Here is a 26,647-nt window from a genome sequence, read left to right on the forward strand (position 1 = left end):
GTATAATTATCTCACAATGACTGATTTTTTTCTTTAGTCATTAGTTTCTGGTTAGTAATAGATTAAATGGTTACTTAATATCTGTTGTGAAAAAAAAAAACTGGATAAAGAAACTAGGTTTGTTATTCTTGATCTCTTATATTGGTATTTCTTTATTGGCCCCAAGTTATCTTACACTGACTGCAAATAATTATGCTAATTTCCTGAGCTGATTTCTTAGTAACACAACTCTGGACAAATATTATAAAACTCCAAGGAAGTTGTCTCAATAGGGGCCAGAACCAGGCCTAAATAATAAAATGTTTTAAAAATTAGACAACTAGAAAGCTCTTTATTATTGCTTCCACATTCTGGAGAAGAAAATGTGCTCTTTGGAGCACTTCACTCTCTCAGAATGTTTAATGACATGTATTAGTCTGAATTTTTAAGTGGATCCTTAAGTATTATAATCATTTATTTATTTATTTTCATGCATACTTTAACTGATTCATAGTTATAGAGTTCTTTAATTCAAGATATGGTATGTACCCAGTTTCACTGAAATTTTACAAAGTGGGTGCTTGTAGAAAGCAGTGCCTTTCAACTTGTAATTTTTTTTTTTCCTTTGGTGAGGAAGATGAGCTCTGAGCTAACATCTGTTGCCAATCCTCCTCTTTTTGCTGAGGAAGATTGGCCCTAGGCTAACATCTGTGCCCATCTTCCTCTACTTTGTATGGGATGCCGCCACAGCATGGCTTGACAAGCGGTGCGTTGGTCCACACCTGGGATCCGAACCTGAGAACCCCGGGCTGTTAAAGCGGAGCGTGCCGCCAGGCCAGCCCCTCTACTTGTAACTATTTAAAGAACAGGATCTTGAGTTTGATGATTACTGATTTTAGATATTAACCCTTGCATTGGTTTTTTAGAAACATTAGCAATGAAATGCAAAGCATTTTGCAAATTGATACAAAGAAAAGCATAATAACATTAAGACTCGCAAAACTGTCATTGGTTTGACAGTGAAAGATATACTTGAAATCTTATTTTTTAAAAGGCTTTTTGGAAAAGACCTCATATTCTTTTTATGGATTTTCTCATTTTTATTTTTAAGAATGAAGTTTTAGACTACTTATTGCAAAAGACATTGCCATGAATACAGTAGTTGGTTTATCTAAAGTACATGCCCTTAAGTGCTAGACACAGGCAGTTATTATTTAAAGGACTCATGAATCTTCAGTTCTTGGTGTGATAAATGTGAAAAATGATTGACAGTCAAGAAGATGAAAAGGGAAAAGCAAATTCTTACACAGATTTTTCAAGATGCCATTAAATATAGAAAAAGAAATAGACAAAGATGATATGGGTATAATAGAATGGTATATGACATTTATATGTCAAGAAAACACTATTAAAATGTACTTCTTTATCACATATATTTGCTGGTTTGTCTTATTTGTAATTAATTATTATAATGCTAAAATTAGTTGATTCTAGTTAAAATACACATACTGGGAAATATTTTTAGTGGTTATTAGATTTAGAGAGATTACTGCTGTGCTATTTATAGCAAAACATTTCAACACTTTTCTAAGCCAGTGCTGTCTGAGAGAACTTTATGTGATAATGGAAACATTCTCTGCGTTGTCCAATACGGTGGAGAGTAGCCACATGTGGCTGTTGAGGACATGGAATGTGGCTAGTGCAACTGAGGAAATGCACTTTTTATTATTACATTTAATTTCAATTCAATTAAATTTCACATTAAATAACCACATGTGACCGACTGCCATAGTATACACTAGGCTATTTACATTTATATGAGTTAAAACATGGAAAATATTTAGAACAGTATTTGCATCTAATTAGTACTTATAAGCATTTGTTGTTGCTGCTGTTATTAATGTAGCTATTGTTATTAATATTATTATATGCTTAAAGTATATTTTGGGAAATAGGAGGTTGGTCACATTAATCCAGTTAACAAATATTGTCTTAAATATTTGCAATAGAAGCTCTAAGAATCTGTCAGCAATACTCATTGGGATCCATTCTCCTGCTTTAAACAAAAAAAACAAAATCAATGGATTCTCAGTCCAGTGAGAAATTTGGGATGTTTCCATGACTTAAAACTAAGTTATACAATTTGTGAACTCAGTATACTTGTTGTCCCTTCTTCTTCTGCCTATTCTTAAAATCAAAATGGTGCAAGTTTGGACTTATATCAAAAAGTTTTCAGAGAAAGAAAGATGCAAATGAAAATAAATTTCTCATTTCTGAATCTCACATTAAATTATGAAAATAACATAACCACATACCTCTTCTACTTATTATATAACAAAAATCAGTTTCATTCTTTTAGTTTCATAGAATTGCCATATATATTTATAAAACCTCACAAAATGTTTGATTTAAACATTTTAGGGGGCATATAACTTGCACCTGAAAAAAAATTTAAATACTCTTAAGAGTACTGCAATTTCTAGTTCTTATTGATTTTCTGTCATTACTCACAATCTAGAGCTACCTATATGTCATGAATTCCCTCAGTATTCCTATGAAACAAGCCAATTTAAGTTGTATAATCATTTCTATTATCTCTTTTGTAAGAAATTGTTCTTTTCCTACATTCTTCATGTAGTGGCTTCGAGATGTTTACTAAGACCGTATCTGAATTTTAATTCACTGCTTCTTTAAGAATCCTGTAAGCTTAGGCAAAGATCCTGAATGTATTTGGATGATAGTTTTAAGCTAAAATAAATGCAACTTTCAAAAAGGCATATGTCCCACAATGCCAGCAGACAGACATAAACAACAAAAACCACAGATCCTCTCTTATGTGAGTTTTTCTGGGATCAGAAATTTTGGTGTCAATAGGAAAGCAGCAATTAGAAAAAGATAGTCATAGAGAACAAAATTAGAATGCAATTAATGGGATTCAAAAAATTAACTCAGATAAAATTTGAGATTAATTTATTGCAAGGTTAATGAAAAATATTTTTCTCCCGTCTGTACTCTCACAAAAGACAATAATATATTGCTAGTGAAACTTACATCGTCTACAACTGACCTTACGTTGAACTCAGAAATGTCCCAAATGATCATGTGATAGTGACTCCTAATCTTTTCTTCCTCTCTCCAAACTCTTTGAGAACAGAGGCTGGGATAGAATTGCTAATCACATTCTATCTGATCCACTAGATTGCAGGGAACATTATCACAAGAGAGAGGAACATTTCCCTTATTATTATTTAGAGCAGATGCTGACTGTTGCCTGCCTAATAGCTATGTCCCCTTCTTCGTCCTACCTGTACTCCAATTTTGTTCAAGTAGCTACCCTCATCTACTTGACATTAAGCTTCACAAGTCTGTTCTCAGCCCAGGGGTATAGTGAAGGGTGTCAGCCAGTCATGGTGGTCTCATCACATTTAAAGGGATTGGCTTGGCATGGCCTCCATGTCTACTCTGGAAGATAAGAAGAATACTGTTGCAGGGAGTGCATCCTGGGAAGGGTTTTCTCATTGGTAAAAAGTGACACAATGAGAAATGGGCCCTTCTCTGCCTCTGAACTTTATTGTGAACAAGATAATATTACAGCTAGTGTAGCCATCATCTAACCTGTAGGGGAGCCAGCCTGAGAACATAGCCTAGGAATTGAAACTTGTAAACAATCAGAGTCCTTGCTGAAGGCACGGAGCTGTTACAGTAACCAAACAGGTGGTGCCCTATTTCTCAATTTCCTGATTTGTGAGACAATAACTGCCACATTATTTAAACCATTTGAGTAGGGAGTTTTCAGTTTCCTGCAGCCCAAAGCTTCTTAACTCATATATTTTAACATTATTTTGTATCTATATAAAGATGGGTGTTAAATGATTATTTTAATGAAGGCAAGTTTAGGATGATAATTTATCATATTTTTTCCAAAATGCAGAAATAACTTTTACTTATGGTTATGTTGATTAGGATTACTATGATTTGTCCATTCCTGCTAGTGTGTATATTGTCAGTTCACCTTTGTTTCTAAGTTCTACGGCATGCAAATAAGCATTAAAACTTCTTTATATTTGGATTTGAAACAGTTTGATTAGTCTTCTAAAAAAAAACCATGATAAAATCAAAGGAAAACAAGAAACATAAGTAGAACATTTTATTAAAATATTCAGATATACAGTAAAGATAAGGTTCTGATTCAGATTCCATGAAAATATTCAGTATATCAGTAAGAAAATTTATTCATAAGTGTAATAATAGCACTAGTATTCTGAATCCCTTCTAGTTTTACTGTTACATAGTTTCTATCAGATTTCATGGACTAGAATTTTCTATAAACTACACATACTAGATCATACTTGATCTTGATGGTACTGTTTGAGATGATTAGATATGGTCTCCAGGCTTCCTGATGTTGTGCCATATACTGGATTTGAGAAGGAATATACAGAACTCTAAAGAAAAACACATTGAAAAGGTTAAAAATTTAGGCATTAAAATAAGAGACTTCTTTCCAGATCATGCAGAATGCAGCAAGTTTTTAATGGATTTCCACCAGAGTAATAGTTAAAGCATCCCCGACACTCTCTCTAACACCTATAGTACACACTGCCTGAACCACTGACACAGGCCTAGTCTCAGTGTGTGCCCCAAGTCCTCTGGACACAGGAGCCACTGCCTCATCCTCACATTTGGTGGGATGGGAGAATACAGTGGCCAGTGTCTTGACTGTCTCTTTCTGTGATGCTGGTTTCTCTAAGCCTACTGTATTTGATTATAGTTAGGTTAAACAAAACAAAACAAAACAAACAAACAAAAAGATAAGTAGCCCTCGCTTGGAAGAATTATGTTTTGCAGAATATATTAGAAAATCTAAAATGTGGAAAGTTCTAAAAGACAAACAACCTGATTTCTTCAACAAATAAATTGCAACGACAAAATAAGAGAGAGAAAATGGAACCTAGAGATTAAAAGAAACTTAAGAGACAGTCTACCAATTTAGATGCATGTACCTTATATGGATCCTGATTTTAAAAATACATTGACAACAACCTCCTCAACAAAAAGTATAAAACCGCCTACTTATTTATGAGACAGTTGGGGTTGGTTGAACTCTGACTGAATATTTGATGGTATCAAGGAATTATTATTAAATGTTTACATGTGATACTGTGGTTATATTTTTTAAAAGTTCTTATCTCTTAATGATACAACTGGAGTCTTTACAGGTAAGATTAAATGATATCTGAGATTTGCTTAAAAACTCTGACACCAAGAGTGAACCCTACTGTAAACTATGGACTCTGGGTGATAATGATGAGTCAATGTAGGTTCATCACTTCTAACAAATATACCACTCTAGTGTAAGATGTTGATAATGGGGGAGGCTATGCATGTGTGGGGGCAGGGGATATATGGAAACTCTCTGTACCTTCCATTCAGTTTTGCTGTGAACCTAAAACTGCTCTAAAAAAAATAAAGTCTATTTAAAAAAACACCACCAGGAACTCTGGTAGGTGGAGGGAATGAGTGGCAGTAGAGGTGTTGTTCAAGTTGGCTGATGGGTACATGGTGGTGCATTATACTGTTCTCAATTTCTGTATCAGAATATGAGAATTTTCTCTCAGAGTGTTTAGAAGAGTATTTTGGAGAAGTCTATTTGTCTGTTATAATGCCAGGGAAGGTACACTTTGTTTAATTAATACCAAGTTGTTTGTTTCTGAAACAGTAGGAATCAAAATAGCAACAGAGGTCAAGAGGTATAACAAGATTTCTTCTATAGCCATTCTTAATGGCAGGAAAAAAGAATGTGAAAGAGGAATAAATTTTTTTATTAGAATAGAAAATAAAAATAAATTGCTTCCAAGGTTCTCTAGAGTCATCAATTGCACTGCCATATGCATACATAGTAGAAAGTGTCTTGAAAGCACCTTCAAAGGTGGGGCTTTGATATGGACCTCCTCTTGTGCACCAGAGAAGCCATCTTCTCAGTAGAAAGTAAAGGATGCACAACACCTTCCTAGCAACTTTTTAATTACTACAAGTTTATGAATTATTAATATAAAAGATGCCAAATTTAAAACATTACATTTTAATTCCTCACAGCATTTGTATCTTTCAGATACTAAAGTTTAAACTAAGCTAAAGATAAAAAGATTAAATTTTCTTTTCTTTAGTAAAAATGAAAATAGGTTTATATTACACCTTCCTACTTTGCCAAAAAGATACATTAAATTTGATTTCTTAAATATGCATTTGTTTATTTATTATCCATTAAGTAAGGCTACATTTTCATTTTTACTCTAGGTCTTGATTGACTTGACGAGTCATCTAAACTAATTCTCTCTGTACTCTGGGAAATATGTTACTTCTTGTATTCATTCATACCAAAACAATACTAAAAGTGTGTATGACATCATCATCAAAGAAAACACAGAAATAAAAAAGTCAAGGATTGTGTTAGACTTCAACCACATCACCAAGGCTCCAAAATTACTAGAAACAATTTGATCTGACACCTTGTTACTCTTTTTCAATAAGAGTAACAACTGTTTATGGCCTATTTTCATTAAAAAAATAATAGGGGAAAATTAAAACTTGAGTTTTCTATATGTTCACTTTGACAAGGGACTGAATCTGATATAATATTTCTAAAATCAGATGTAAGGAAGCTTTCATAGATAGGAAGCGATGTGTCATGGGTATCCTATTTTATACCCAAATGAATGCTCATATTACCTACTTAAGAAAGAGATGAGAGAAATTTTACTTGCCATTTTCTCTCTAGCCTACTTCTTTCACACTGATAACGAGTAGCCCTATGGCCAAGAAAAATGTAGTGCACTTTAATTTCTCTTTTCTTCTTCTAAGTTATTAGGTAATAGCCCTCACTGCCACACCTAAATTTAAAGAGAACACAGCATGCTATCTTCCTTTTTGTCTTTGAGAATAAAATATGAAGGACAGTCAATGAATAGTTACTGTGAGTAGCTGACTAACAGGTTAAACTGACATTTTCCAGATTTGTCAGCTCTCTTTGAGTATGAACAGTGATCACAAAGCCATTTAACAGTGAACTGATTTTACAAGCAGATTGAAACTGTCCTGGAATGGAAAATTCTCATCACACATTTAGAGCGACTGAAATTCCTTTCCACCCTCAAATGGAAGAACTCCAGCAAAACATTCCTCTTAGCCATGATATGGAAACATGTCCAGACAACACTGAGGTTGTGTGTGTGTGTGTGTGTGTATGTTTGTATTTCTGCTTCTGAAACAGTACAGTTCACTATTTCCACTTACCTCTGTTTTCTCTGGGTTGCTCCGATTTCCATAAACTGGATTAACAAATGCACACCGAACACTTCCTTTAGTTTTACTTAAATCACAAAGGGCCATAGGAAAAAAAAAAGTAAGTATTGAAATGTACCACAGTACATTTTCAGGTAGAAATCTTTGAGAGAGACATTGTCTAGCCAGCATATTTATTTTTATGACTGTATTACCATAAGTAAAGACTTTTTTGCAGGACACAAAAGCAACCAAATTCTTGAAAGCAAAGGTAATTTGACCTTTAAATATTTAGATCCAAATAAACACAGGCTAATAAAAAAGTGGCATAAATTAGTCTTAAAATTGATTTCTTAAAATATTAAATAATACAAGGGGTACAATGTCGGAAAGAAAAATGTAATAGAAGACTGAACTGGTTAAAAGGAAAGGCCACTTTGAAGTCCCTTAGACTTGAAACGTGCCAAACCACCACACCCTAAGGACTATTTTCCATGACAGTGTCTGTCATATAGATCTATAGCACATGAGTCATAGTCTTTAACATCTTCAACAGCGAATTTAAATAAGAATGTTTTGAAGAGTTCTTTATGCTAGTGTTTCCTTTCATGAATCATAGACATGTCTTTGATAATCTCATGTATTAGTCTAGATCTGCATAATTTACTTTAACTGGGCCCCTAATTGATCATTTTCTTTTTATGCTTTAATTACTTGAGAGTCCATAGACTAATTAGAATACAACTAACCTTAGAATAGTTGGTCACAACTGATGAAGAAAAAAATGCCCATCGCAGGAACAAAAATAACATAACCAGATAACTAAATACACCCTATTAAAGACATAAGGAAGGATCCCATACATGCATACACACACATACACACACACACACACACACACACACACACAATGGAGAAGGGAAGATTCTCCATCATGGAAGGATGATTGCCAGTATCTTGAGGGCAACGAGGGGGAAAAAAATATACAATGCAAGAATACTTTTGCCTAATCAGAGTATAATGACAATAAGCTTATCAATAATATTTCCTTGAATCCTAAAACAAAAGGTAGTAAAGAGGAAGCTCACTGATTTGCTTTTGAAAACAAATTGTCAGAGGTATGACCTCTTATTTCCACTGCCAAACCACGTGTTCCTCTTCTAAAAAGTTAACAGTATTAGTGATCCCAACAGCATAATCTGGGTAATTGTGGCTGGCAACACATTCTGCCTATGGATTCAGCGTCTTCTAAAATTTGTGACCTCCACTGTTTCTATGCAATTGGCTTACATACTCAATAGCTTAACTAGTTCACCCTCACTGACTCTACATTTTGGTTATCCATGAAGATGGCCATACGGCTATTTTTATGGTTTATTTTTTGGGAAAAAAAAAAACATAGATATACTCTTAAATGATGAGGCAACAAGTATCTGTTAATTCCTTCACCACTAATTAAATACTTATGAGTTGTTCCAATTAAATTGAATATGTGATGTTTGATTCTTTGCCTTTTCTTCCTCCAAGACTAGTCAATGTTAAGTTCTCAGAGTAGTAAGCTCAGTAAACGGTATAGTTAGGGCATGAGCCTAGGTAGGGCTGCTCTCAAAGTTGATACTGGGTAGGGAGTAAAGGGCAGTTTTGAAATGTGTCAACATGTCAAAGCAAAGGCTGGTACAGGAGAGACTGAACATGGAGGTAGGGAATATCAAAACAAAATGGAAATTAGGAACTAGGTAAAGATGGGACAACCACAGGCACCGATAGCTCTGAAAAATTAATCTTGGCTGAAATCAGACATGAAATCAAGAAGCTCCAAGCGGAGCATGCTGAACTTGAGCATTAGGATAAAAAATGCTACGTTTAACTTATTGTATTTGTCAACAGGCAGATGGCTCTTAAGGAGCTGAGGTTTCAGAGAGTCTAACCATCTCAAGGAATCAGCAAGGAATTGACTTAAAAGTTCAGAGTAGAGGAAAAAAAGCTACATGGATCACATGATTTTTCCACAAAACTTATCATGCATTCACTTATATTATTATTAAATTCCTGCTACATCCAATATGTGCAGGCACTGTATAACGTGGCATTCTGAGTGGGCTAAAGAGAGATATGTCAGTGCCAAACTAGGATAATTTTGATGGGACTTTCCAATTTAACTTTAATGAGCATATGCATACCTCTCAAGGAATTCACTTCATGGCTTATTAACTAATGAAATTGTTTTGGTGTTGATTAAAAACACGGAAGTGTTTATAATAGATATCTGACATTATTGTAACTAGTCAATGAAGAAAAACAAAAAGAATAAAACAAAAACTCATCTATGTTGCATCCAGTAAACATGACTTTGAGGTAAATGTTTATCTTATATACTTTTAACAGCATTTTTGAATTATAATTCACACATCATGCAATTCACCCATTAAAAATATATAATTTGGTGCTTTTTCAGTAATATTAATTTTATTAATTTCATTATTAATTTTAAAAATTGTGATAAAATATGTATAACATAAAATTTGCCATTTTAACCATTTTTAACCATACAATTCAGTGGCATTCATTACGTTCATAGGATTGTGCAACTGTCATCACTATCTATTTCCAAGACATTTTCATCACCACCAGTAGAAACTCCGTAGCCATTAAAAAATACCTCCCCATTCTTCCCTTCCTCCAGCTCCTGGTAACCTCTAATTTACTTTCAGTCTCTATAAATTTACCTATTCTAGATAATTTGTATGAGTGGAATCATACAATATTTATCTTTCTGTGTCTCACTTATTTCACTTTGATTAATCTTTTCAAGATTCATCCATACTGTAGCACGTATAAGAACTTCAGTCATTTTTATGGCTGAATAATGTTCCATTGTATGCATATGCTACATTTGTTTATTCATTCATCTGATGACGGACACTTGAGTTGTTTCCACCTTTTGGCTATTGTGAATAATGCTGTTGTGAACACTGGCATATAAGTATTTATCTGAGTTCCCATTTCAATTCCTTTGGGTATATAACTAGGAGTGGAATTGCTGGGTCATATGGTAATTCTATTTCAGCTTTTAGAGAAAACACCAAACTATTTTCCATAGCAGCTGTACCATTTTACATTCCCACCAATAACGTATGAGGGTTTCTATTTCTCCACATCCTCACCAACACTGGTTATTTTCTGTTTTATTACTATTACCATCCTAATAGGTGTGAAGTGGTATCTAATTGTAGTTTTGATTCATATTTCCCTAATAACTAATGATGTTGGGCATCTTCTCATGTGCTTATTGGCCATTTATATATCTTTGAAGAAACGTCTACTCAAGTCTGCTTATTTTTTTAATTGGGTTGTTTGTCATTCAGTTGTAAGAGTTTTTATATATTCTTGGTATTATACTCTTATCAGATACATGATTTCAAATATTTTCTCTCATTCTGTAGTTTGTCTTTTCACTTTCTTGATAGTGTCCTTTGATGCATGAAAGTTTTTGATGAAGTCCAATTTATCTATTTTTTCTTTTGTTTTTTGTGCTTTTGGCATCATGTCTAAGAATGCATTGCCAAATTCCAGGTCATGAAGATTTACTCCTATGTTTTCTTCTAAAAGTTTTATGGTTTTAGCTCTTATATTTAGGTCTTTGATCCATCTTGAGTTAATTTTTGTGCCTGGTATGTAACTTCATTCTTTTGTATGTGGAATTCTAGTTGTTCCAGTACCATCTGTTGAAGAGACTGTTATTTTCCCATTGAGTGGACTTGGTACTCTTGTCAAAAGTCAATTGGTCATAGATGTATGGGTTTATGTTTGGATTCTCAATTCTAGTCCATTGCTCTATATGTACATTCATATGTCAATACCATACTCTTTTGTTTGCTGTAGCTTTGTAGTAAGTTTTGAAATCAGGAAGTGTGAGTTCTCCAACTTTGTCCATTATCAAGATTGTTTTGGCTCTTTGGTGTCCTTGCAATTCCATATGAATTTGAGTATCAGTTTCCCATTTCTACAAAAAAGGCTGTTAGAGTTTTAACAGGAATTGCATTGAGAATCTGTAGATCTCTTTGAGTAGTATTGACATCTTGACAATATTAAGTCTTCCCATTCATGAACTCGAGATGTCTTCTCATTTATTTAGGTATTCTTTAATTTCTTTCAGTAATTTTAAGTGTTGAAATCCGTCACATCCCTTGTTAAGTTTATTCCCAGGCATTTTATTCTTTTAGATACTATTATCAATGTGGTTGCTTTCTTAATTTCTTTTTCTGATTGCTCATTGCTGGTATTTAGGAGCACAACTGATTTTTGTGTGTTGATCTTGTATCTTGCAACTTTGCTGAAATCATTTATTAGCTCTAGTAGTTTTCTTTATTCTTTGGGATTTTCTATATATACATGATCATGTCATTTATAAATAGAGATAGTTTTCTTTCTTCCTTTACAATTTGGATTCTTTTTTTAAATTTCTTTTTCTTGTCTTATTGCTCTGGTTAAGGTTTCTTATTGATAAACACATTTATCTCTAGCTTGGTGGGGCCACAAAACCTTCACTAGTATAAAACTAAATTGTAATACTAGTGTATGGGAAAATTATTATGGCAATGTTTGGACAGTTTTAGGATAGAGTCTGATCACCACTTAATATGAACATCTTTAGACTAGATAAGTGAATAAACTTTTACCTAGGTTGAAAGAAAAACAAAGAGACAGTGAGCATAGGTATTACTTTGAATATTAAACAGTTGTCAGGAGGGTGACAAAGAAAGAATGACAGGACAATGCCTGAGTTATTTCTACTGACAGGTCTATACTTCAAAATAAATATCTATTTACACACATTGTATATTTATTAATTAATAATTTTAATCCACTTTTATAATTTGTTTTACTAAGTGTGTCCTATTAATTTATTTACTAAATTAATTGCTGTTTTTGGCTATCAATGGGTTATTTAATTTCTTTTTGTTTACAACAAGATATGTTTTTCTCTAATTTACTAGTATGTCATTTTGTGTGTCTGAGAAACTGGTCAGGCTTCTTAGTCAAATCCACCACACACCTAGTCCCCACTGCCATCTCATGGGAGTAAAGCTGTCACAATGTGTTCATATTTAAAGATAGGCTTAGAAAATGCTCAGAGAAAAAATGAGCTCAAAACTTTAGTACAAATTATAAAAGTAAGAGTGAATGTCATTTGAGAGAGCTGTGCATGATGAGTCCTCTTACATCTAGGTGGATTGTATTATAAAACTCTACTCTAAAATTGTCTACTAAAAAGTATGGAGAACTACACTTTCTGAAATTGGGGTAAAGGGATAAACATGATAATTTATTTACCAAAAGATATTTGCTGTGCATGTGTGTGTGGAGGAATATGCTCTTATGCTTCCACTAATGAAATGATTTCTATATATTGTTTTTGAATGCTAAAGAATATTCTAAGATCCAAGAAATGACCGTCCTGAGTTAAGTGCCTGAAGGAAAATGATGCTGTACAATGTAGTGACTCAGTCTTTAAGAAAGTAGAATGATATAGAATGTTGATTATGTTATGTATCATCTTTCATATTTATTTAAATTTATCCAACTTTTCTAGGGCACATACTATGTACTAAACACTGTGCTAGGTCCTGGGCTTACAAAGTTGATCAGTATATGGCTCCTGCCTCTAGAACTTCTTTTGGAGGGTAGCAGCTATTGGGTTTCTGTCTCTTAAATGAAATTACATGTTTATAAAGTGCCTACCACAAGAAGATGCCCACTAATAGTTGAGTGCTATTCTGTTTACCTTCTTTTCTTGTTCTTTCCTTCTTTTGTCATTTGTAGCTTCTTTTAAACTTCCTATTTCTTTCTCCTGACCCCAAAGCCTGCGATCAATGAAGGGACATTGGAATAAAGAAAAAGAATAAGGAAGTGTCAAAATTAGTAATAATAACAATCACTGTAGTACTGTCTATTTTTAAAAATAGGTTTATTAATTTAGAGCTAAAAGGATTTTTGCAATCCTCTTGTTCATACCTTTTTTACAGATAGGGCAACTGAGATTCTTCCCCCACTAGTGTAAAAGTCCTCTGGAGGATAAGGACATTGTCTGGTTTAGTCTTCTCTCTATCACAGCACCTACTACAGTACCTACTGCAGTGAGAATCAACTGAACGTTTATAGAAAGAATAACTTTATGAATATGTATAGTCCGAAGACTTAATGATGGAGCAGAATCCACTAACCCTCTCTGTTCTCTGTTCCCCCATGCCCACTCCCAACAGTAAACTTCATCAATACCCAGAGAGAACAGACATTCATTTTTACTCTTGTTATCATGGAACCACATTTGTATTTAGCTTTCTGTTCCACTTAGCCCAGGACTTTAAGTACGCCAGTAGCCTACTTTTGCCCTCTGTCTCTTTCCATTCTTTTTTCACTTGGTTAAGTGCCAACCCAGAGTAGAATACAATAGGTGTGGCCCTTCATCTCTTTCTATTTCACAAAAACTGAAAAAGTCATATGATTGGAGAAAAAATAATCTGGTATAAATAACCTATTTTACAATAGTTGAAAAATAAAGGTCTGTATTCTTCATATCTGATGTGTATTTCTGAAAAATGAAACATATGAAACATCCATGTATATAAATATCAGGGTCTTGAAATGAATTTTCAGGCTATGAAGTATTTGATTTGTTACTACTGAGGAAAAATATTTTCTCGCCATAAAAGTACATGTGATATATTTTTTTAAAAAAGGGTCCATCTAAATTATGAAATACAATAATTTCACTGGAAGTGGAATTTGTTTATTCTGAGAGTCATGCCTATTACATAAATTTTGCCTAGCCTGATTAATGGTGAATCTGGGGTGTCCTACAGAAGTAAATCTCAATTCTACTCTCCCCATTTCCAACTCTGTCATTTTAAACTCTATCAGTTAGCTTTCTCCAAATGTTTCCAGGCCTCAGACTTTGTATGAAGCCTTTCTGAGTGTGCTAATCTTTCAGATAAAAGGAAAATATATTACAAAATCCTAATAAAAATAAAATATTTTTCGGTTTTCACTTTTACTCATATCTCTTTTTCATATTCATTAAACATATTTATCTCTGTGAAGAAGATATCTTTTTAGAAATGTCTGTTTTTTTGTTTTTTTGGTTTTTTTTTTTGAGGGAGATCAGCCCTGAGCTAACATCTGTGCTAATCCTCCTCTTTTTGCTGAGGAAGACTGGCTCTGAGCTAACATCTATTGCCAATCCTCCTCCTTTTTTTTTTTCCTTCCCCAAAGCCTCAGTAGATAGTTGTATGCCATAGTTGCACATCCCTCTAGTTGCTGTATGTGGGACGCGGCCTCAGCATGGCCGGAGAAGCGGAGCGTCTGTGCGCGCCCGGGATCAGAACCTGGGCCGCCAGTAGCGGAGCGCGCACACCTAACTGCTGAGCCACCAGGCCGGCCCCTCTGTTTGTTTTTTAAACAGAGTAGTAATAATTTTTTTCTCAGTCTCATTATAAAAATTAATAAGTGATGCTCTCTTTTTTTTTTTTTTTGGCTTCCTGATTTTAGAACCTAGGGAAATGAGTTTTTCTGTTTGTTCATTTTTTTAACTTGCAGTAATAGGAAGAGATGGGTGCACTGTTTCCTATATAATTTTCAGTGCCACATGATTCACGTGTATCATCTTTCTTTTCTCAAAACCTTAGATAAGTTTTATTTTACACTTAGTCTCTGATCATTTCCAGTCCAAATTTTAGCCTGTTTGAATAGACTATTTTTAAGAAGAGTTACCACAAATTTTAAAATTTAGACACTATTTTGCTCTTTTTAACAGGACAGATTTATGGCAGTTTGCAAAGATAAGTACAATAGAAGAACATAAAACAAATAAGAAGTAGGTGGGAAGTTGGAGAAAGGGATTCTGAGAGCTAGAAAATAGAGTTGAGGCAGAGGTCGGGAGATGGACAGTACATAGATGGGTATCACGAGAGTCTATATATTTATTAAATGTAGGATGCAACTTTTGACTTTAAGATTCTCAAATTCTTGAAGTTATATTTGTTGAAGCAGGACCATCAGTTACATTTGTTACACTTTCAAAAAGAAACAAACCAGGTGCTTAGAAGCACATCTCCAACTCAGCAGAGAAGACATAGATTGCACACCTCCTGTTACCCAAAGTAACAAGTCCCCAACACGTTATTTTAGGAAAAGCCACAATGAGTTTCACTAGGTTGTTTCAACTAATATCTTTCAAAATGTTACATTGAAACAATGCCAAAGTTTGCTTCAGTAAAAACTCTCTGGGAGAAGGTGGCAGCAAGGAGGGGGATGGATTTTATGGAACCCTTGAAACACAACAGTGCCTTAGAGAATTTGATTTGGGGGGCAGTTTCGTATGTTTGTGTTTATCATAAAAAAGTCAACACCATGGTTACAATTTGTAGTGCATAATTATGGTGTGGCACATTAAATCTGTTATAAGAATCTGTAGGTAGAATAAAATTCCATAACATCATGAGGCATTATAAGAAACAATAAATTGAGTCTATTCAATCAACCTTTTCTCATTGAATGTATACTCCCATAAAATGCTGTATTATCTGACTACTGCTAAAGAAAATAGGGAAGAAATCCTAAGGAGTAGTAACTGGAAATTTCAGCTATATAATGGTCTCTACCTCTGGCAAGATGATGACTTTTTTTTTTTTTTTTTTTTTTGGTCAAGAAGTAAAACAATCTGGAAAAAAAAGGAAAGAAAGAAAAGAAGCAAGCCAATTTGAAAAAAAGCAGGGATAAATTAGGAGGGACTCTCCATGAGCTCAAGTTTTCATTTCCAAGTCTTTAAGGAACAAGCTGAACCAAATGTTTGGGTGAAAAAGTTCAGAGAGAATTGGGTTTGCAAACATAACAAGAAATGCCACAAAAGGGAGAGGAAAAGATTAATCATCCTGGGTCACACAACCAAACAACTGGGACACCAAATTTTGCTAAACTCATTCACATGATACAGCAGCTGCCATATTTTTCTCCTACTCTTTTCAGGCAGGAAATAAATATCACCGACCACAAAACCTGTCAGTGTTTAATGCGATCTTGCTGTGGCAGAGTGTTTAAATGGGAACATTCCCAGGAATATGGATGCAATTAGTATGAATAAAGCCGACCCAGGTTCCTGTAGCTTAACCTTAAGGAGACCTCATGCTGCCAATGGGAGTGCAGTCTCCTCTCAGCTTCTCCTCCTCTGAGTGCAGTGTTAGCACATTCACAACTGCCTAACGTGAACCAGATGCAGAGCAGGAGAGTCCCTTTGGAAATACATTTGATAGCGCACTTTGAAATTTTTCTTGAGCTAGTAAAATTACTAGGCATCCATCTTTTGGAAATAATTAGAGAGGAAGACAAAGATTTATATCGAAAGAGGCTCATCACAAATTATCATTAATAATGAAAAATTAGATACAACCTGTTGTCTAATAATGGAATGGTCAAATGATGATACATATACTTGAAAGAGCGTTGGCTAGCCCTTTCAAGTAATGCTTTAAAGAATATTTAGTGGTATAAGGGCAGCATTTCTCAAAGTGTGGTCTGTGGACTGCTGGAGGTCCTAAGACACTTTAGGGGCTGTCCAAATTCAAAACTATTTTCATCATAATAATAAGACCCATGGGTAAAAGATTCATTCAAAGTGCAAGCTAGATGAATTAATTTTTATTATAACAGACTTTTTCACTGTGTTGATATTTGCACCAATGGTGCAAATGCAATGGTGGATAAAAACTGCTGGTCCTTTAGCAGGAATCAAGACAATGCTATCAAATTGTACATTGTATTCTTCACCACCATGTGCTTGCGGGAAATTTTTTAACAAGTCAGCTTCCTTTAAAAATGACCTTGAGGAAGCAGCAAAATTTATTAATTATATTAAATCTCAACTCTTCAGTGCAAGTCTTTTTAATATTGTGGGAAGTATGCATAAAGCATAAAGCACTTTTCTGCCATATCAAAGTACATATTGTCTTGCAGAAAAGCACTGTGAGATTGAGTTGCATGCTAAACTGACCACGTTTTCATTGAGTAACATTTTTATTTGAAAGAATGACAGACAAATTATGGTTATTCAGACTAGGGAAATTGGCAGACATTTTCTTAAAAATGAATGAAGCAAGGCTGTTACCATCAAAGAAAACACCTGACGGTATCTCTTGCCAATGATAAAATTCACACTTTAAAACAAAAATTAGAACTTTGAAAAACTTTTGCCCCCCAGAAGCACAACGTCTTCCCAATCCTTTAAAAACTTGTCTGATGAGATTTTTTTTGTTATATTGCATATTGAAATGTTTCAACATTTGACAAGCTGCATCACTCACCAGACCAATATTTTCTAAATGAAAAATGCATGATGTTAACAAAATCACATATGGGTAAATGATGCATTCAAAGTGCAAGATAGACCAATGAATTTTTAATGTAACAATAGAGAAATTTTATTGATACAGTTTCCAATTCCACATTACAGCTACACTTTAAAAAACTACCACAATGTCAAATTTTGGTGTAGTATCAAAATATCCATGATTACCTGAAAAGCTATGAAAATATACCTCTTTTCAAAATATATATCTGTGTGAGGTTAATTTTCTTTATTATACTTCAACAAAACAGTATAGTGGGGCCGGCCCGTGGTTTAGTGGTTGGGTGCGCACCCTCCGCTACTGGTGGCCTGGGGTTCGCATCCCGGCGCGCACCGATGCATCGCTTCTCTGGCCATGCTGAGGCCGTGTCCCACAAGCAGCAACTAGAAGGATGTGCAACTATGACATACAACTATCTACTGGGGCTTTGGGGGAAAAAAGGAGGAGGATTGGCAATAGATGTTAGCTCAGAGCCGGTCTTCCTCAGCAAAAAGAGGAGGATTAGCATGGATGTTAGCTCAGGGCTGATCTTCCTCACACACACGCACAAAAAAACAGTATAGCAAAGGTTTTAATGCAAAGTCGATATGATTATATGGTGCCAGCCCTCACTAAAATTTCATTTTAGTGTGAGTATCTTTGTACTACTCAGCACTGGGGCATCAAATATGAGTAACACTCATTTACCTGGCCAACATATACTTTTCTTTAATAAATTTTTGCTAGCCAACTCTTTTGAAAGTATTTCCTTTCTTTTCTTTTCTCCTATGAATGTGATACCTCAAAATCCTACAGTTGGTAAAGGTCATTTTTCATAAAATGGTATTTATATTTTATATATATTTATATTACATATTTTTATATAAAATATATTTTCATAATCTGTTATGTTTGTTAACATATAGATTTATTATTATTTTTAGATGAATTAATAAATACAATTATAAATATTTCTTAGTTTTAATTTTTAATATGATAAATTTTGATAGTCATAACATTAAAAAAATCTCTTTGAGGTTCTCAATAATTTTTAAAGGTATAAAAGTATCTTAAGAGCAAAAAATTTGAGAATGAACAGTATAGGGAAATAAAGATAAAAAAATTTCATAGGCAGCAATTCAAATTTCAAGATGAAAAGCCTGTTGATGTGTGTGCATGTTGATAAAATGTTGGAAGAAGATACATCAAAATGGTAACAGTATGTATGTCTGGGTGGTGACATTAAATATAATTTGAAATTCTTTTCTGGCGCTTTGTTGTATTTCCCAAATTCTATTCATTAGGTTGTTGTGTATCAGGATCCTAGAGTAGGGGTGATTGTTTTACAATTTGGAAAAGATCATGAGGTGTTTCCCCTGCTTGAGCTCCTCACCTCCACCCTGCCCCAGCTCCTTGCAAGTCATCTGCCTAAAAGATAAGATCCACATCTCTCATGATCTTCACTTTTCCCATCTTTCCTAACTCCCCTTTTTTAGCATTTCTTCTCAAAATCTATCTGCCAACCCTGCTGCCCTACTTACAGTTTTTGGATAGGACATGTTTTTCCATAAGTCCTGCTTTGCTCTTAAATGCCCTCCTCATTGGCCGGAAACCTTTGCTAGCTCTGGAGCCAGATAAACCCCTTCTCTTCTTTGTACTCCACTGTGCATTGTGCATTTTACTATCAGCACATGTAATGCTTTCCTTAATTGGAATGAAATATTTTTCCATGTAAATTGCTCTATATGAAAACTCACTCTAATTTCCTTATTGAATTCTCTTAGACACATAATCTCTTTGGTTAAAAACTGATTGCAAGGGGCCGGCCCCGTGGCGAAGCGGTGAAGTGCGTGTGCTCTGCTGCTCGTGGCCCCGGTTCGGATCCTGGGAGTGCACTGACGAACCGCTTGTCACGTCATGCTGTGGCGGCATCCCATACAAAGTGGAGGAAGATGGGCATGGATGTTAGCTCAGGGCCAGTCTTCCTCAGCAAAAATAGGAGGATTGGCATGGATGTTAGCTCAGGGCTGATCTTCCTCACAAAATAAATAAATAAATAAATAAAAACTGATTGCAATATTGAAGTTAATTATCAGTCTTCGTGATTTCCCGTAGCAATCACATAGCAACTTCTTTGCTTCTTTCTAAGTCTTTTGACAGTTTGAAGTTGACCACCCTATGTAAGAGTCTGTCTAGTTGCATTTATTTATTTACATTCATGTCTCTCCCACTTGAATGTTAACTTCCTATTGCCAGAGCTAAAGTCTTTATTTTATAATTTATTCAGGAAACATTACTTGAGTCCCAAGTATGTGCCATGTACTCTATTACAGAGCTACTCAGAGTGTGATTTATGTATGATTCTGGTCTTATTCTGTTTATCGTTCCATGGTGAGATAAATACAAAATTGAGAATAAGTGTTTAGAAACATTTGTAGCAATTTGACAGAGTAAATTTATGTCTGTTGATGCTAAGAATAAGAAATTTGGACTAGCATTTTATGTGTCTTTTAGTTACATTTTTCCAATGATTCTTACAAAAGCATTGGTATGTGATGGATTGAAAACAAAACAAAACAGAGCTGGTCCTTCACCACACATAATTTGAATGACTGTTCTACTAACACTGAGTGTTCAGATATGAGTAAATACTCATTTGCCTGGCTGACCTCTACTTTTCATTCAATAACTTTTTGTTAGCTACCTCTTCTGAAAATATTCTTTCTCTTCCCTTCTCCTTATGAATGTGATACCTCAAAGTCCCACAGTTGGATGGGGCCAAGTACTATATAACTTTCTCCTATCAGAATCAAATATTTTTTCATGTAAATTGTTGTATATGAAAACTCACTCTAATTTCCTTATTGAATTCTCTTAGACACATATCTGTTTGATTGAAACTGATTGCAATGTTGAAGTTAATTATCAATCTTTGTGATTTCCCTTAACAATCACCTAGCAACTTGCTTCTATCTAAATCTTTTTAGAAAATTTAAAGTTGACAACACTATATGAGAATATGTCTAGAAAAATAAACAATTCATTATGACTCATGAATATTCACAAATTCCTTTAAATATACCACATTTTGGATTTATTAATACATTTAGTTAAAGTTTTCTTGAATCTATGAATAAGTTCAGCTTATAATGGTTAAAAATTAATAAAATCACATTTTCTTGTAGTGATTTTGAAACAACCTATTTCAAAAACATAATGAGAAATTGTAAGCACACGCAAGCACATAATTAGCATTCTACGCAGATTTCTTAAAAATAATCATTCCCTGCTGATCCTCAGTAAATTTCCCCCCATTTTTTCTTACCAGACCTATGTTTTATTGACACTAAGCATGCCATCTCTGTCACAGCTTGCGCCTTTATACAAGTTGCTCCATCTTCCTGGGGTGCTCTTCCTCCTTTCATCTGGTGGATTTCAATCCATGAATTCAGACGTGAGGGATGCAGTGCATCCTCACTAAATCCTTCAGCCTCCCTACCGTTTTCTCCCCCCTCTGAAGCAAAGTCAGCCTCTCCTTTACCCCTGTTTCTCCAGTGCTTTGTAGGAAGCAACTGCATGTGCTTAATATATACTTATTGAGGAATTGCTTTTATTTGCTTTTCTATGTGCCTTCACCACCCAAGTGTAAATTATTATTTATTTTTATATTCCCAGCACCTAGCACAGTGCCTGGCAAATAATATGTGCTTAATAAATGTTTGCCAACAAATACATGAATGAATCACTAAGAGTTTCCGATTTATGTGTTTCTTTTTTAAAAAGATGAAAATAAGCTTATGAAAATAAGGTCTTTTAGATTCTGTTGTCATTCTGTCCTTTGAGTCATTAACGAGCTAGAAATTCCAAAACAATAAACAGATTGTGGAACTTGTAGGAATGTCCTTAAGGACACTTTTAAGGAGAAGTTGTGTGAAAGATGATTTGAAAGCAGAAAAGTCTATCAGGAAGACGGCAAAGCAGTTATTGAAGGAAAATTATGAAGCTGCTCGCATCCTCACTACTTCCAAATTCCCTACCCTCTAGTAACGCTAATAAAGAACAACATTTAGAGTTCTGATTCTCCAGTCAAAGGTGCTGAATGTGTTTGCTGCATACCTTGGTAGAGCTATACGATTTACTAATAATACGCACCTCACTTACCTTTACTACCTTAATTCCTTCCTCATTTAAACAGGTTACCTCTTTCAAGCAGCAACTCTGATTTTCCTACAGCACTTTCATCTACTCTGATTGCTTGGATACGAGGAAACAAATGCTGCATAGAAATACATCTGGGACTGAAATGCTCTCTTCTTGCTATGCAAGATTTATCGTGAACAGAGAGAACATGATGAAAAGTGCCTTGAATCCTGCCCTGGGCACTATTTCTGCCGAACAGTCACCTGTATTAATATGGTGAAATGGCTATCAAATAGTTAGATCAAATAATTAGACCATGAGGCTGTTATAAAGTAAAGTGCTCTTTATAATTTTTGCACAGATTTTATTTCCTAGACTATTTGGAGTGTGTGTCCAATGACAATAGATTTGATACAACTTGGGATAGTTAGCAACAACAACACACACATGGACACATCAATGAAACTTGCATTATTCAAGACTTATATTCCCGATACACTGCCTGTAAACTGATTTGATATTGTCAAATAATATCTTAAATGATCAGGGAATTGCTTATTTAAAGAACCACTAGATATTTAGTAAAAATAGAAAGTAATTTTGAAATTCATGTGAAATTTCTAATTCTGTTCTTTAGATAAATATAAATATTACTTCCTTGAAAAGAGTTCATCTATACATTCATTTGTAAATGACTTCTCTAAGAAAAATAAAATGAAAGTAATATTATCCTTTTAGGTAAAATTGGTAATTAGATTACTAATTAGGTTGATTAGGTTGTCAGATGCCAGGCACCGTTTTTAGAAACTTCAGAGCAAAATCTGTCACACATACTGATACCCAAATTAAGTGGTCTAGTGTGAGGACAATATTGGGAGAGCAAACATAGTCAGTCTTTTAATTTTTTGATGCTCAATTTCTTCCGTGGATTAGGAATGCTTGTACTTGTAGGTGTTTAGTACTCGCTAATGTCCTTCATAATATTCTAGGATTTAAGCTTCTGATTATGGACTGATTTTGCAGCCCATCATGGACCCAATAATGACTCTGCCAAGGGTCATACTTGTAGGCATCATTTGGGATTCCTTTATTTGCTTTCAGCTTCCACGGAATGAAATGAACGTCATTCAAGTTGGATGGAAATTCTTCAAGAATACCCAACAATGATATCCCAACTTTCAGTCACCTGCAAGGATTCTAGTATGAATAAATTCTGGAGCATTAAGGCCAAGTAATATATTGCTCTGGAATATAAAATGTTCATTTGGGCTCCGACATCCTATTATAGACAGGATGAGAAATTCAATTTAACAAATATTTACTGAGATGAATTCCTAAATGCTATTTGTTGAGCTTAGGGATATAAATATGAATAGGACAAGGATCCTGCCATCAAGAACTCACAGTTTGTTATGGGAGACATCAAACTGAAAGTTAATGTGATGAGTGGAAAACAAGGCTGAGAAAAAAGTGATTTGGAAGCTCAGAGGTAGGAGTGGTTACTTCTGTCCCAGGTGACCTGGGAAGATTCACAGAGGACACCACTTTTGTGGTTAGCCTTTGGGAAAGTCTTCCCTTTTTTCTTTTTTGTAGTGAAGGAAGAAGTAAACCCAGCATTTCTGGAAATTTGTTTTATCTTCTTTGACCAATAAGTCTTGGCCATTATAGTCTGGAAAGATGGCAGTTGGCATAACTCATTCTATGTCTTGGGCATATTCAGCCCACAGAGCCTGAATTTCAAGACTTTGATATATTATTGTAAATCTACAGATCCCAGCCATCTGATTTTTCATCTGCCCAATGTGTTATTTATGATATGTACACCATGTGTTAGGCAAGGTGCAGCATAAACAAACCATGCTGTCCCTGCTTCCCAGAGATTTATCAGCAAATAGAATTACAACTGAGTCCCAGACATTGTTTTTAACCATCAGTCAGTCTTGTGGTCAAGACCACCATACAGATAGATTTGCCAAGAATCTGGTCTAATATTGAATTCTAAGTTAAGCACTTGTTTATTTTTTAAAACAAGCATTAACTGTCTCAGGGAACTGTAATGCAAAGATAAAGGTAGGACACCATTCAGTCAGATAAAAGGCATCCTAATAGCTGAAAGGCTTAATGCAGTTATATTACAACTAGGGAATAACTCAAGGCCCAGAGAAGCAAGCTCGATATTCTGTTTGAATCATGCAATTTTGGAGCTGGGAGAGAATTTTAAAATAATTAATTTATCAAGTTCCCATTATGTAGTAACATTATGTATTATGTATTATGTAACATAGGTTATAAGAAAGATTCATTTAGGCAACATAAACATTTAAATTTTATAGTTATGTTTGATATTAAAGGTATAATGAAAATATATAAATGGCACATCAAATCCATGATTTCATGAATATTATTGCTTAGGAGAGGGCTGAGTAAAACAAAAGTCTATTTAAAAATCAATCAATCAATAAATAATAATAAACCTAATATATAGTTATGCCCTAAATTGTGGGGGGTGGCCTATAAATGATAGAAGTTTGGGAAAAATCAATTTAGTTCAACTTCCTCATTTTATATATAAGAAAATGTATAATATCAAAATAGTTTTTTTCCCTTATTGCCCAAAACTGTCTTTCTTCCTGGGTTTTTAGATCTCTGTTAGTGGCATGATCAACCACGCAGTCACCTAAGTATAATACCCTCGAATCAACTTTGACACTTGCTTTCCTCTCACCTCCTCTATTAATGTCAGTCACCACTGCTCAGGTTCAAATTCTCATGGTCTCTCATCTAAACCTCTTGAACAGGCTTATGTCCTATAGACTGCCAATCTCTTTCTTAATCTTTTCTAATCTATTCTCATGCTCTGCATTCTTTTTTTAAACACAGATATGATCTTGTCATTCTTCTGCTTAAAAACACTTTCCTGGCTTGTATCAGTTAAGGCCCTAGCAGGAAATAGCTGACATAGTCAAAATGGGAAATTTGAGGAGTGTTTGATAAAGTGACAACTTGCAAAGGAATGGCTAGAAGGTAGAGAAACCATAAGGGTGGAGCAGTCAGCTGGGCCAATGACATCAGGCCTGTTACCAAGGTAGGCTGGAAGGAGGAAGAGGAAGGGGTATGGGAGAAGGTAGCTGTAGTGAGTGTAGGGGCTCCCGACAGACTTCTAGCAGCCAACTGGAACTTCACTGCAGGGAGGAGCCAGGGTCATAAACACCTGGCCCCCCTCTGTTCAAGATGACCCACTTTGGCCAAACAACATAAAATCAGATGTCAATGCAATCCTTAAAGGTCAAGTCTCCAGATCCACCTTCTACCCTTCTTCTTGTTTTGTGGAGAAGGATGGAAGGTGGATCTGGGGGAAAGACAGAAGATAGCCAGCACTCAGCCCTATATATATATTTTTTGGAATGAATTGGAATCTCCTTAGTAGGCATTCAAAACCCTTAACCACCTCTCTACAACATACTTTTCCAAGAGTAATTTATTGCTTTTCCTCCTATATTCCATAGTGATGTGAGTCATTTTTGAAACCATGAGTTTCCACATTTTCTTTTATTTTCCTCAACTCCATTTCCTCATCTCTGCCTGGTTTCTTTATCCTTCAAGTCTCAATACAAATGCTACTTCCCTTTTGCAGCCCTCTTAATCCATCCATCCAAATTGCTGGCTCCCCAGAATATATCACCTTCATGTGATATATCAAGATTTGCCCTGTCCATCACTCACTCCACTCTGAATAAGAGCAGCTCTGACTTTATGAAATCCTTGGCCACAGGGTAGGGAGTGGTACTCTTATGAGATGAGCAGAAATGTGACTAGTTTGGGACAAATACTCTTTTTCCTTTGAGTCCTCTCTTATGGGTGTTTTCTACCATTTCAGGACAAGAACACATAGGTGAGGATTAAGGGAAAAGTATCAGGGAACAGGCTGCATAGGCTTCTCTTGAAAATGAAGAAAAGGAAAAAGGAGGAGGAGGAATCATCACAAGTGGTCTAATCCCATTTCTAAGGGGAAGATTTCAAAACCTTGTTCTCAATTTCCCTTTTCTAGCTCAAAGTAAACATTTAGCAGGATTGGCAGAGCATGGCCACCATATGCACAGGAGACTGAGAGTGCAGACTTAGGTTCACAGAACTTAACAGCTGTACTTTTTGTGGGCAGATGCACATGTGGAAAGAGCAAAGGTATGCAAGTACTATGAAGGTACCCTGGTCATTGCCACTAATGGAATTCCAGTTTTCTGAGGCTAAGTATTCATTTCTGGGACCACGGCAGGCTCATCAGTGAGACTTTAGCTGCAAAAGCAGCTGAATGCCTTGAGGCATAGAGTAAGTGAGGTTTTGATTTTTGCTGAGGATAAATATTCATTACTGGGCCCAGGTTAGGCCTATTCAGGGATCTCAAACTTAGAAGAACAGCTGAACTTCTGCCTCCAAAGCTCCACAATATTATACAAGAGTTTGGTAGAGAGAATGTAATATTATAGGGATAGATATTTTATTTGTGGGCAGGGCCACTCATTCAAGAATCTCAAAGAACAAGAACATCTGTAACTCCCACGGGGCAATAGGCAGCTGGTCCAGCTTTTGGGATCTTAATAATCTTCTTTCTTAACACAAATATAGACAAAAATCATTCTCTCCTTTCATTTTATCCCCAAAGTATTTTGGTTCACATTTCTACCATTACACTCATCGTAGTCAACCATGTATTATAATTGAGTACGAGTCAGAGAGCAGGGGTATCATCTTATATATCTTTGAGCTCTTTCAAGGCTACCACATAGGAAGTCTTAATAAATGTTTGTGGACTTGAATCACGAGGCATTCCCAAGATCATATTCAGGTCTTATAATTTCCTACTCAGCAAT

General features: G+C 35.0%; 1 protein-coding gene across 6 annotated transcripts in view; it reads right to left on the reverse strand.

The window, feature by feature from the left end:
• Positions 1-4,113: 4,113 nt before the first annotated feature.
• Positions 4,114-26,647, reverse strand: part of MALRD1 (MAM and LDL receptor class A domain containing 1) — an 846,741-nt gene continuing 824,207 nt past the window's right edge. For all 6 annotated transcript variants that reach the window (XM_087420773.1, XM_087420775.1, XM_087420776.1 and 3 more), the window contains 2 exons: positions 7,273-7,348; positions 4,114-4,424 (listed from right to left, as the gene is read on the reverse strand). In XM_087420773.1, the coding sequence (XP_087276899.1) occupies positions 4,323-4,424; positions 7,273-7,348 (178 nt within the window). In that variant the 3' untranslated portion in view covers positions 4,114-4,322. The remainder of the gene's footprint in view (positions 4,425-7,272; positions 7,349-26,647) is intronic.

This window comes from Ceratotherium simum, chromosome 32 (assembly GCF_057802395.1).
Source record: "Ceratotherium simum simum isolate JZ-2026a chromosome 32, ASM5780239v1, whole genome shotgun sequence".
NCBI lineage: Eukaryota > Metazoa > Chordata > Mammalia > Perissodactyla > Rhinocerotidae > Ceratotherium > Ceratotherium simum.